Source organism: Nannospalax galili, unplaced genomic scaffold (assembly GCF_000622305.1).
Source record: "Nannospalax galili isolate Female #2095 unplaced genomic scaffold, S.galili_v1.0 scaffold787, whole genome shotgun sequence".
Lineage (NCBI taxonomy): Eukaryota > Metazoa > Chordata > Mammalia > Rodentia > Spalacidae > Nannospalax > Nannospalax galili.
This window is the reverse complement of record NW_008356318.1, coordinates 2325035-2338804: the sequence shown is the minus strand read 5'-3', so window position 1 is coordinate 2338804 and position 13770 is coordinate 2325035. Positions and strand designations below refer to the sequence as shown.

Below are 13770 nucleotides of genomic sequence, written 5' to 3'. Positions count from 1 at the left end.
AAGGTTAATTAAATTCATTATTTTGAATACTGTAAAAATGATAACTATTAATAGCTTTTCACATTTTTCTTTAATGACTTTACTTAAAATAACACTTTAGTTTTATACCTAACAGAATTTGATACATTTTTTGTTGAACAAATACTTGAATTAAAGTTCTGATCCTAGGATACCTTACAAGGGACATAGGAAATACATTAGATTCATGTGCTTTATCACAACTTCTATTGTTTTATTTTCCCCTTTCTATTGTTTAGTACATGTGAATTAGCTTTATTACTCCCTGTAGCTTTTAATAGTATTTTTTCTGGGGCTGGAGAGATGGCTTAGCAGCTGAATAGCTCTTGCTGTTCTCCAGAGGACCTGCATTCCATTCTCAGCACTCATATCACATGGCTCACAACTGCTTGCAGTTTCAGCTCCAAGGTGTCTGGTACCCTCTTCTGGCCAACAGGAGTACCCAAATACATATACATACACATAAATTTTTTAAATCTTTTAAAAAATATGTTTTCTGCAAATAGTAAAAGAATGAAAAGCATATAAAATTGCTTATTGTCAATTACATATTTAAATGTACTATACCTTACTGATCACAAATCAGTTTTCATTGTAAATACATTTTGATAAGAGTATATTACTCTACTGTTAATGAAAACATTAAAAAGTAGCTGTTTGCATAAACTTCAGTTGAATACACAATCAAAAATTGAATTTTTCCTTAAAATGTTGGAGAAGCAGATAATAAACCTTAAAACTACTGAAGAAAACTAAAGAAATTTTGTTGAATGTAAAAATAGAGGTCTTCTTAAAAGGCAAGTAGGTTTCTATATACTTATAATTGTCTGCATCTTTTATCTGGTAGATAATTATGGTGCAAATCAAGTTTCAAAGTCTAAATTGACATGGTAAGGACTAAGAATTTTAATAGATGCCTTTAGTGCATCATATAACCACCCTTTGTTTCAGCCGCAGTGGGCAAACTGAGGCTCAGAGTCACCATCCCTGATAAGAGTTCTACTTCAAATGTGTCTTACTTTTTCTGTCACCTTTCTCCAGCATTGCTAGAGCCACTGGGGATGTCCCCTTACTTAGTGCCTAAGTATGTACTAGAATCCAAGGTGGTTAACATTCCCCAGTTAACGGAAAGTAAGGTAGGTAGTTCTCCAGCTTCCTGCCCTTTAGATGCATATTTCCAGTGGCACTGTGTGTACATGGCTGTCCTCAGCACCAATGTGAATAATGTGCTCTTTGTCTCCTTCCTTGTCTTTTTACCTACTTCCCTTACTGCTACTAATTAGGACCCAAATCTTTTTTCAAATGGATCTACTATGTAGAATCTACATCAAATCTTTCAGGAATGAAATCAGTTTGCACAAAATCACAATGTTTTTAAAAATATATTTGGACATTGAACTTGTGTATTTATAACATGTTAGTACATTTATGTGTTTCTTTATATGTATTATATAGGATAGTGAAACAAGTTATAAGGGCCTTCTAGAGTTGAAGATATAGAACTCAACAAAAGATAAAGTGTAACCTTTAAAGTTATACTATACCTTATTGAGCCATTTAGTATCAAATATGATAGCCAAATTCAATAAAAGTAGTGTTATGATAGGCATAAGTGTATGAAAGGATCACTGATCAAAATCTTGTTTTGAAAGCCTTGTATTGTTTACAGTCTTGAATGTTTCCTTCATTTTTGGAGACAAATAATGCTAGCCTAATATGTAACAAATTAAGAGCCCTGTCACCACACAAGTATTTGTAATTAATGAAAATATTAATTTTATGGCATATAAGGGCATAACCCTCCCTCACCCACAATTAAAGTTTCTCTACTTCAGGATTATATGAATATTCAGGCTGAGACTGACACAATGATCATTTTAACTAAGCAAAGTCTGGGGGATGTTTGTACGTTTACTCCTCTTTATTGACATAAAATTAGAGGGGTAATAATTTTCAGATCAGTATTTATTAGACTATGATGCTTCAGTAGCCAGTAAATGGAAATAATTGGACATTTTTCAGAGTTGAATAAATGTGTTGATTGCTACATTTGGACTATTTAAATTCCTTTTCTGTTAAAAAACAATCATGCTTGGAAAAAGTTTTAATATAATTAAACCCACATTGGTTATTCTATGTATGTTTATTCTTTTACTAATAATTGCTTAGATTTGGTACAGGAGAATTTCAATTCCAATGTCTAAAGACATTGAATGAAGGCACCCAGGTAATTTTTATTTATTCTTTCCCTTAAAATCATACTAATGGTCTTTATTTGGCCAAATAACTCTCCAGCTTTAATCGGTCATCACAGTGTTGTTTCAGATTTCATCTTAAATGTAATGGTAACTTAGCTGAAGAAATATTGGCAACTGCTAGGTGAGGAATAGCTGCTCTTCCTTTAAAATGAGGGACTCTAGATAAGCTGACTAAACCTCAGCAGATTAACTTGCACTGAGGAACGTCTGGCACAATAGGCCTTAACACAAAGGACAGAATGTATGAATTCCATTGCTGGGGCAATGGGAGGGTGCCAATTGGGAAGAGGATATAATGATGATTAATTGAGGAGATCCTAGCAGACAGCCTGAGAGGGTGGGTGCCGACCTCCATCCGTGTAGGGGCAGACCGCCGGAGAGTGCTGGGTTTTGGCCTCCCTCTGCCATAGGGGCTGAGAACACAGGGGACTCCCTGAAGAGTACCCTGGATCCTGCCTCCATGTGGTGGTGAGCTTCCCCTAATTATGTATACCCATCCCACTACCTGGAATTTCGTGAGGCCCCTCTCAAGGCCCCGGGGCAGATCTGGATTTGGTAGGCCAAGGCTGAGATCTAGCAACCAGCCTGAGAGGGGGGGCTCTGACCTCCATTGGTGTAGCTGCTCTGATCTCAGCAGACCACCAGAAAGTGCTGGGTTCTGGACTCCCTCTGGTATAGGGGCTGAGAATCAGGGTTCTGCCTGAGAGCCTACTATCCTGCCACCAAGTAGTGGTGAGCTTCCCCTAATTGCGCCATACCCATCCCCTTACCTGGGATTTTGTGAGCCCCCCTCCCAAGGCCCCAGGGCAGACCTGGATTTGGTAGGCCAAGGCTGAGATCCTAGCAGACAGCCTGAGAGGGTGGGCTCCAACCTCCATTGGTGTAGCAGCTGTGATCATAGCAGACTGCCAGAGAGTGCAGGGTTCTGGCCTCCCTCTGACATAGGGTCTGAGAACACTGTAGACCAACTGAGAGTCCCAAAATCAACCCCCCACCCCTTAGGGAATTTCCCAAATTTTCTCTGAATTTGTGTTAATAGGCGTCCAAACCTTAGAAAGAAGCCTTGAGTATACTTGACTGGAATCTGACTTGGCCTTCTGTGGGTACTCCTGAATAACTGATCTGAAGCCATCAGTTCCCTCCAAAGTAAAACCTGAGAGAACCTGAAACTTGTACCAACCAGCTTTACATAACCAATAAGGAAAGGACCTAGGTACCCAGATAATACAAACAGGCACATACTTCAGCTTAATTCTCATATCAGAATCATAAACAACAAAAGAAATTCACATGCCAGAATCACAACGAAAGAATAATAAAATGGAAAGCCAAAACACTGTGTCCCCACCAAAATCTGTAGAAGAGTTCTACAAGGAGAACCCCCTAGAGATAACCCAGGACGCTGAATTTAAAAGAACAATCATAACCATAATCAAGGAGTTCACTGAATTTAAAGAGCACACAGATAACCAAAGAACTAAAAATGATAGGGATAAACTTCTGAATGAATTCACAAAAGAGATGGAAACATTGAAGAAAACACAGGCAGAAATGAAGAAGGAAGTGCAAAACTCAATAAGCCACCTTGAAAGAACAGGGGAAAGCCTCACCGCTAGAATGAATGAAATGGAAAACAGAATATCAACATTGTAGGATGAAGTTGGAGAATTGGACCCCTCAAGCAAAGATTATGGAAAATTTAAAAATACACAGGAATGGAATATGCAAGGGATGTGGGACACCATTTAAAGACCAAATCTACGTATCATAGGAATAGAGGAGGGAGAAGAATTTCAGGTTAATAGTGTTGACCAGTTCCCCAAATTAAGGAAAGGCAATCCCATACAAATACAGGAAGCACATGGAACACCAAATAGACAGGACCAGAAAAGAAACTCCCAACGACATAGCATAGTAAAACAATAAATATACACAACAAAGAGAGAATACTGAAAGCAGCAAGAGAAAAACAAGTCACATACAGAGGAAAGCCCATCAGAATTACAGCTGACTTATCAATGAAAACTATGAAAACCAGAAGAGCCTTGGCCAAAGTATTTCCAGTTCTACATAACAATAGATGCCAGCCCAGAATACTTTACCCAGCAAAAATGTCTATTATAGTTGAGGGGGAAAGAAAAATCTTCCATGACACAAATAGCCTGAAAGAATACATGTCTGCAAAACCAGCCCTTCAAAGAATACTTGAAGCAATACAGAGAGCGGAGAGAGAAGCAGCTATACCCTGGGGCAATGAAAGAAAATAAATAAAGGTATAATTGAGGAAACACAAAGTTAGACTGAGAAAACAGCAATCAAAATGATGGCAACCAATACACATCTTTCAATAATAACTTTAAATATCAATTGACTGAACTATGCAGCCAAAAGACACAGGCTAAGTGGATGGATTAAGAAACAAAATCCTTATCTTTGCTGTCTACAAGAACCCCACCTCACCTTCCCATGATGTACTTCACAGAATTAAAAAAAAAACAAGCATCCTTAAATTCATATGGAAGCACAAAAGACCCCAGATAGCCAAAGCAACCCTGAGCATAAAGAGCAACACTGGAGGGATTAGTATACCAGATCTCAAAGTATACTACAGAGCTATAGTCATAAAAACAGCATGGTACTGACACACAAAAATAGACCCATAGATCAATGGACTATCATTGAAGACCCAAACCCAAGTACACACAATTTCAGCCACCTGATATTTGATAAAAGTGCCAAGGACAGTGGAGGAAAGACAGTGTTTCAACAAATGGGGCTGGCAAAACTGGATCTCCACCTGTAGAAGAATGAAACTAGATCCTGATCTTTCACCTTGCACAAAAGTGAACTCCAAATGGATCAAAGATCTCAATGTGAAACTGGAAACTCTGAAACTATTAGAAGAAAATATTGGCAGTAACTTACATGATGTAGGTGTAGGAAAGAATTTTTCCAAATGAGACAGAAGTTGCTCAGGAATTAAGGTCAGCAATCAACAAGTAGGACCTCATTAAACTAAAAAACTTCTGTACAGCAAAAGAAACAATTAAAAAAGTGAAGAGAAAACCCACAGAATGGGAAAAAATCTTCACCAGTGACACATCTGACTGAGGTTTAACATCCAGAATATATAAAGAACTCAAAAAACAAAGAATTGAGAAACCAAATGACCCAATTAAAAGATTGGCTAAAGATCTAAACAGGGAGTTCTCAAAGGAAGAAATAAAGATGGATAAGAAACATCTCAAAAAATGCCCAACATCATTAGTAATTAGGGAAATGCAAATTAAAACCATCCTAAGGTATCACCAACATACTAGACTTTTGCTTCTATGGCTTCTGTGGCTTGAACTCAAGTACCCAATGATCCATTTCCGCAGCCTCCAACTTACAGTTTTTATTCATACAGTTACAATAAGTCAAAACTTTGGAGAGCCTCATAAAGTGCTTTGTTCCAAGCAGCATCATTGTAATTTTTAAAATATACGTAAGGTAAGTCTAAGATACAGACTTAGATATTTGAACTCTTCTCTTCCAAACTGATTTAATACTTGAATTCTAGCTATCATTGTCTCCTATCAACATGCATTTAGTTTATGAATTGATAGTTTCTATGTGTATATAAACAATGTACATATATAATTAGTTATTTTCAGCTTTACTAGTCTGTTTAAAATAGTAAGTTTTGATTATCAGGTCACCAGTTGTAATGGTAGATCTGTTTTTACAAAGGTGATTTTAAAATTTTTGAGACTTCATTAAGTTTTAGTTAATGAATTATTTTATAAACTATCTTAAATTTGCTAAAATAATATACATTTATATATTTTTATTTATCATTTTCATTTTATGTGTGTGAGTGTATTGCTTGCATGGATGTGAGTACACCCATGTTGTGCAGTGCCATGGAGGTCAGAAGAGGGTGTCAGATTCCCCTGGAACTGGAGTTAAGGAGGGTTCGTAGCCACCATGTTGGTGCTTGGAATCGAACCTGGGTCCTCTGCAAGAACAGTTAGTGCTCTTAACCACTGAGCTATCTCTCCAGCCCCAATAATATACATGTTTTTAAGTACAGTTGACTAGCTCATCTTTTTCTTTGTGTGCAGTGGGAGATTTTGATAAGATCTGGCGAGAACACTGTGAAGATGAAGAAACACTTTGTGAATATGCTGTTGCAATGAAAAATTTGGCAGATAATCATTGGACAAAAGCTTGTGAAGGAGAAGGGCGCATTGAGTGGTGTTGTAGGTGAGTGTTTTTTATTTTTGATTTCTGATACGTTCTTTAAATTCTTCAGTGTAACACTGTTTAATTCATTATACCAAAATAGAAAACTAGAACTATTTTAAGAGCAATGTCTTTTAACATCCTCTTTTTTCTTTGTGTTTCATTTTCTCTAGATTTATTTCATTCATCTTTTCTCAGTCAAAATGATTTTCTTTCACATACTTAATTTTGCCCTAACTTTATAAAATAAATTTAAACCCTAAAATATTTAAAATAGATAGACTACTTCACTCACCCATAATAAATAATTTCCTTAGATAATACATTTGGATTTAGATAAAAAGTGAATTACTAAAAATTTAAAAGTATGATAACAATGTCAAAATCCTGAATTTTTGATGTGTGATTGGGGTTTTCTAGCACTTACATTGACTTTGAGTATTTATTTTCTCATAGTACAATTTCAGATATTAAAAAACCAGAAAATGAAATATTGCTGGTATCTTTGTGGTAAACTATGGAGAGATGTATATAATTGTGATCATGCATATTTCACTCATTCCACAAATAATTCCGAAAAAGCTTGTATTTAAGTTAATTATTGTGTTAAGATATTCAACTTATAAAAGGTTTGCTTTGGTTCCCTGTTTTGGAGCCCATAGTCCATTATCTGTTGGCTTCATTCTTCTGGGTTAAGCACATCATAATGGGAATATGTAGTGGACATAACCGCTTACCTCACAGTCAGAGAGACTCTCAAGTCCCAAGTTTCTCTCGGGGGCATGCCTTCAATGATATTACTTGTCACTAGGACTCACCTACTAAAGACTTCAGTGCCTTCCAGCAGCACGACATCAGAATTGTCACACATGAGCTTTTGAGGGACACTTAAGGATCAAACTGGGGGCTGGAGAAATGGCTTAGCAGTTAAGAAAGCACACTGCTCTTGGAGAAGACACAAGTTGGTTCCCAGCATCCATGCCTGGTGGCTCATAACCAACCTGTAACTCCAGCTCCAAGGGGATCCAATGCCTCTGGCCATTATGGGCACTGCCTTTACGTGTCTACATACTCCTATATAGATAAGCATACATATACATAATCAAAAATAATAAAAATATTTTTAAAAGTTTCAAACTGTAGAAGTTCTTTTATTTACTCATTCAACAATAATACTTCCAGTTTTCTTCTTTGTGCCAGTCATACTATAGACACTGGGAATACAAAATGAAGCCAATGAAATTCTTGTTTTTATGGAGTTTACATGCCAGTAGAGATGAAAGACAATGAAACCAAATACATTCATTGAAATATGGTAGCTCAGGACTGGGGAGATAGCTCAGTGGGCAAGACTGCTTGCTGTACAAGCATGAAGACCTGAGTTCGAGTCTCCAGCTCCCATGTTAACAAAATGCTGCATGTGGCTGTATATATGTGCCTGTAACCCCATTGCTGTGGGGAGAAGAGTGAGAATGGAGGATCACAGGGACTTGCTGGTTGCCAACCTAACTTCAGGTTCAATAAGAGACCCTATCTCAAGGGAAAAGGATGGGAGTGGTAGAGCTGAACACCTAACATCTTCCTTTGGCTTCTGCAGACATGCATATGGGTATGAGCATCCAACCAACACATATACATATACCATACATACATACACACACCCAAAATTGGTCAAATAACGCTAAGTGCTATGAGAAAAATAAAGCAGTTTTAAGTAGGGTAAGTAATGACATCTCTGAAGTGATACTTACCAAAGAAATGGAGAAGTTAGAGAAAATCAACACTCACAGGTCTAAAGCCTTGAGGCAGAAGCATACTGGCATGTTTCAGAAACAGGATGATTGCCTGGGTGTTCAGAGCAAGATCAGTGCAGGAGAGTTGTTGTAAACATGAACAGTTTCATTTGGTAAGATCTTGTAAACAATTGTAAAGGCACTGACATTTATTCTGAGTGAGATAAAAAGTCATTGGAGAGCGTACAAAAAGGAATTCTGTTTAGCCACAAATAAAAATGAAATCATAAAATGTGCCTGATGGATGAAACAGATGAATATTATATTAAATGAGGTAACACAGGCTCAAAAAGCATACGCTGCATGTTATCTTTCATATGTGGATCCTGTCCTCTAATTATTTATATAGAAGTGAGTGTTGATAGAGGTCATGAAATGAGAAAGGAGACAGTGAGAGAGAAAAAGGCTTTCAGGAAGGGGGTGAGGAAGATCGGAGAACATATGTGACATGGAAGTAGAAAGGAGACTGTTTGGGGCAGAAGGGTGCAAACATGAGAGGCTAGGCAAGGAGATGAGGGAAAGGAGAGGGCCAGGGAGGGATCATCAACCAAAACCAAGTACTATGAAAATGCCACTAAGAAACCTGTTACTTTGTATTTCAAACTAAAATTTTTAAAATTACATGAAACAGACAAAAAAAGTGACAGGATTTTAATAGGCTTTTGTAGTGTATCAAGAATTCTCAGGAATTAATCGTGCTAAAACTACAGTATAAGAGTGACAATATATTTACCTGATGAGGGAGACACCGTGATCAGGAAGGTGGTTTTCCAAGGGCAAGGCTCATCCATTACACTTGGGATATGCTGACCCCTGCGATTTCCCCAAATGCAGGAAACTAGACTACGTAATTTTGGTAGTGGGGGACTACATTCATGCTCTCCCTTAAAAAAACAAAAACAACAAAAAGAATGACAGAACAAAGAAGGAAACTAGCTAGAAGATTATTGCAATAATCAATGCATAAAGTCACAGATAAACAGTCTTCTTGAAGAGTGAGATAGTGCACGGGCAGCTCAGTGTACTAGAATTCATGTGCATAGATAGAATGACTCTAGAGGGCAAGGGAAGTTATGATAGGTATAGTGTGATGATTATGATAATAAGGAAACTGATATATGTGGTGGATGAGAATAGCGAGATGATAAGGGCAGTGGTCTGTGGGGTCAGAGAACTGTGGAGCTGGGGACATAAAAGACAGCCATAAAATAAGGAATGGGCTGCTGGGACGAAATGCTTAGTTTGTTTTCTTAGTTCCAGAGAGAAAATGGTTCTAACCTTGATAGTTCTACAGATTATATATTTCTCCCCCCAAACCAAGACATGAAAGAGATGTACTTACTAAGCTAAATATTTCCCTGGCAATCTGAAGTAACAGTGTAATCCAGTCATGACAGCAGTGCAATCACTGTTTCACGCTATGTTCTTTACTTTTAGTAGTACTGCTTTTAAATTAGTAATGCAGTCCAGAAGGCAAGACTTCAAACTTTTCTAAAATGGACTTTGATACGTGGTATTCTCATAGTAGCATTTGCATCTTCCAGTTGTTTAATGAGTCTGCCTTTCAGTTGCTCATCTTTCTTTTTCCTTGATTCTGGTTTTTTTTTTTTTTTCAAGAGTTGTTAAATCTGCATATGTTCTGAAAGAGGTCATTTTAAGATCAGACTGCTGACAAAAATTAAAAATTTAACTCCAATTCCTGAATAACACTGGCAAGGTACAAGATACAGTTACAAAGAAATTGAGCCTCACAGCAACACATGCTTGTAAAGCATAGCACTTACGATGCAGGATTGGAGGTTGCAAATTTGATACCTATGTAATGAGACCTGGACTCAAAGTGTATATGTAAGAGTGAGTGTATAGTGCCCTTCAGTTATATATAATTGTAAGAGAGCAGTATTGCTTCTGGTGTTAATGGGCACTTGGGCAATGTTTATTTTCATTTAGTTACACTTAAAACTTTATGGGAATTTGATGTGTGAAATCAGACTGACATTGCACTTGTAGATTTTGTTGGCTATTTATCTGGAAGAGTTCAATATAGGATTTCTTTTATAAGAATAATTAAATTTCATAGTTAATGAAATAAGAAAAATTACAGAAAACTATAATTTTAAGGTACAGCTCTAATTTCAATGGAGGGTGTGTTGACTTCACCCTCATTTCTAACCTCACACCAAGTTTAAACATGTGTGTGTGTGCGCGTGTGTGTGTGTGTGTGTGTGTGTGTGTGTACCCAAAGACATGTAAACAAACTCTTTCCTCAACTATTTGAAAGCAGTTAACAAATAGGATGTCATTTCATCCTTGGCTCCTATCTTCTAAGAATGAGGAAATTTTGCATAGTCATAGCACCATTATCTTTAAGACAATTAGCAAATAATTTCCTAAAAATATTTAGCTCATAAATTCAATTTTTTCTTACTATCCCAAGAATGTATCTTATAATTGTAAATTTTTTCAAAATGCAATTAGACTTTGATAGTTGAATCTCTCTAGGCTCTTGTTTTTTTTGTTTTTCATAGTACTGAGTTTTTGCACAAATGTCAGCTTTGTAGAAAACCTCACATACTATATTTTGTGATTGTTGACTAAAAGTGGCTGATAGCAGTTTTCAAATATTCCAGGTATCTTTATTGACTTTCCTTTTTTAGCATCTCATTCTACCAATTACTGAGTATCTTGTAACATATTATCTCAGTTTTTCTACAGTAATTGCTTAATTGTTTTCTCTATTTTGTCTACATATATTTATGGTAGTTACTTTAAGATCTCTGCTTATTTTAATATACAGTTTACCTATAGGTCTGTTTCTTTTGGTGATGGGCTGTTTATTCCTGCTTCATTGTATGTGGTGATTTTTTTTAAACTGACATTGTGTTTAAAAGAGATTGTTGTAGCTGGGAGTGGTGGCACATGCCTTTAATCCCAGCACTCGGGAGGCAGAGGCAGGCGGATCTCTGTGAGTTCAAGGCCAGCCTGGTCTATGTAGTGAGTTCCAGGACAGCTGGAGCTACAGGGAGACCCTGTTTCAAAAAGACCAAAAAAATAAAAAGAGAGATTGTTGTAAATATTTTTTCCCAGAAAGGTCATAATTTTTTTCTCTGAAGGGAGCGAGGCTAAGAAGGAACACTTTAATCCATCCGTGGTAGTTGGGCTGATTGGAGCTAGATTATCATCTTAGACATTTCACATTTGGCTTTAGATACTGTGAGAGTAAGTGAATGTTGTATGTATATTGGGGAACAACTCTTGCAGAATCCCGAGAAATTAGCCTAAGAAAGAGTGTAGAGATTTTTTTTTCTGCTTTTTCATTCCATTCTCTGGCTCTCAAGCTGCTGCTTCCCAGGAATCAGGAAGGAATTGTGGGACAATTATCTCTATATTTGGTTTCTTCAGAGAATACCCTGTCCACCAGCTAACCATCCTTTTAAAACCATGCTGCTTTAGAATCCCACTACGCTGGCAGGCCTAAACCTTTCTACTCAATAGCATTTCAACAAATGCCCCCACTGGACCTGCTCCCTTCTTATTTAGGAAAGACATGTCTTTCACAGTTTCTTTATCCCTTTGGGCCTTTATGCATTTTTGTTCCTCTTCCCTATTTTAATATATTTTAATGTCTTTAAAATATATATATTTTTAACTTTTGAGAGTTTCATACACGAATATTGTATTTGCATTTTTCCACCCCTCCCGCTCCCCCTCCAATTCCTCCCATCTCCCTCCCCAATTCCTCACACTTTCTTGTCTTCTTTGATCATTATTGTTATCTATACATACATGCATACATTTATAAATATACATATATATGTATATGTACACATGCACACACACATACTGCACTGAGTCCATTTAGTGGTGCTTATGCATGTCTGTGTTTAGGGCTGCTCACTTGGGATTACCTCACCGAGGGCTAGTCCCTGTAGAAAGCTGATTCTCCCCCCTCAACATCCATTGATAGCCTATGACTATCAATCTTGAGGTGAAACCTACTTTTGCAACTTTCTTAGACCAACATAACTCTCTTACTGTATTCTAAATATGTATCCTTATATTTGTAGACAAGTGTACCTCTCACCACTTATCAAAGAAACATTTTTGGAACAGATAGAGACTATTACAAAGTTCCACAGCAGTTCACAATAGAGAGAATAAAGGACTGTGAGGTGTCCAGTCCTAAGTGACTCATCTACAATACAATCTCTATACTCGGGGAACATTATGGAAGAGGGGACAGAAGGAATGGAAGAACCAGAGAGACAAGACAGCTGCTACATGACAGGGAAGCTACACTAATGATATCTCCGTAGTATGGTCGTCTAACAAGATCTTCATAATGACAAAATCAGTTGACATGCCAAGGTAGATGGAGGAAATGTCATGGGTCTTATAACTTTTTTAAAAAATACATTGTTTTTATATTGTGTAGCATTTTGTAATTATAGGAGTACTGTTGTAATTGTGTATCCTAATCTGAAACCAGCTTTGTTACCTGTGTTTAGGACTCATCTGAATGTTTCCTCTTGTTGTCATATTACTGCTTCCTCAATCTTAAACATTTCTTGTAAACTGAAAATTGGGTTGATAACATTGTTACAACTGAAAAACTTTGGCAGTAAAATCTTACTAGGTGTAATTCCATGCTTCATACCCATCATGTGAGTGGGTTCTTGTCAAATTATTCACATTTATAGTAAATGTTGTCATTTTGTTAAGGTGATACCTCTAGATTCTTTAATTAGGAACTTACATTTTATCTTTGTAGTTAACTAATAAGTGTGGAATGACATTTTGAATTGTTAATCAGTTCTGTCTTGTAATAGTTTTTAAATTTATTTCTGACTATTAAATATCACATTCACCATTGTATAATAATGACTTTTTTAAAAAGCTGTATCATTCCTTAGCACATGCTGACATTATTTTGTGATTCAGAGTTTTCCTTTATAAATAGAGCACAATTACTTGTTCTCTAGAATGGGTAAGATATGTATATATGTCATTCTTTCTGTTTACCAATTTCACAGTCAGTAATTGGTTATGACAATTACTATGTCATAACTTAATTATAATAACTTAGCCTTTTAAAACTTTTGGAATACATTCGTGGTCTCAGATTTTTACTTACTCCATCTTTTAGTCATTATTTTTTCTTTGATTTTGACTTTTTTTTCTCTCCCATTGGGTACTCATAGAATTCCATTTTTATCCAGTGGGAACCAAAGTTTGCTTCTGTGTTCTGCCATTTCTTTTGAGTACTTCCCTTCTATCCAGTACAAAATAAGCCTTTGCTTTCCCTGGCTAAGACCTACCCACAATCTATTAAACAGTCCTATGCTTTTTGAAAATGACAGGTAGTAATTTGAAAGTAAAATTTTGGTATGAGATGGGCTGCTGCATGTTCTTTCTTATTTATTTGTGTGTGTGTGTGTGTGTGTGTGAGAGAGAGAGAGAGAGAGAGAGAGAGA

General features: G+C 36.6%; 1 protein-coding gene and 1 non-coding gene across 3 annotated transcripts in view; both read left to right on the top strand.

Moving 5' to 3' along the window:
- The window catches only part of Bmt2 (base methyltransferase of 25S rRNA 2 homolog), an 89593-nt gene that overhangs the window by 21728 nt on the left and 54095 nt on the right, over positions 1-13770 (top strand). For both annotated transcript variants that reach the window (XM_029556887.1, XM_008854530.3), the window contains exon 2: positions 6383-6524. In XM_029556887.1, coding sequence (XP_029412747.1) covers positions 6383-6524 — 142 coding nt within the window. The remainder of the gene's footprint in view (positions 1-6382; positions 6525-13770) is intronic.
- LOC115067851 lies at positions 9022-9184 on the top strand. The gene has a single exon (XR_003847218.1). It is a non-coding gene; the product is annotated as a U1 spliceosomal RNA (small nuclear RNA).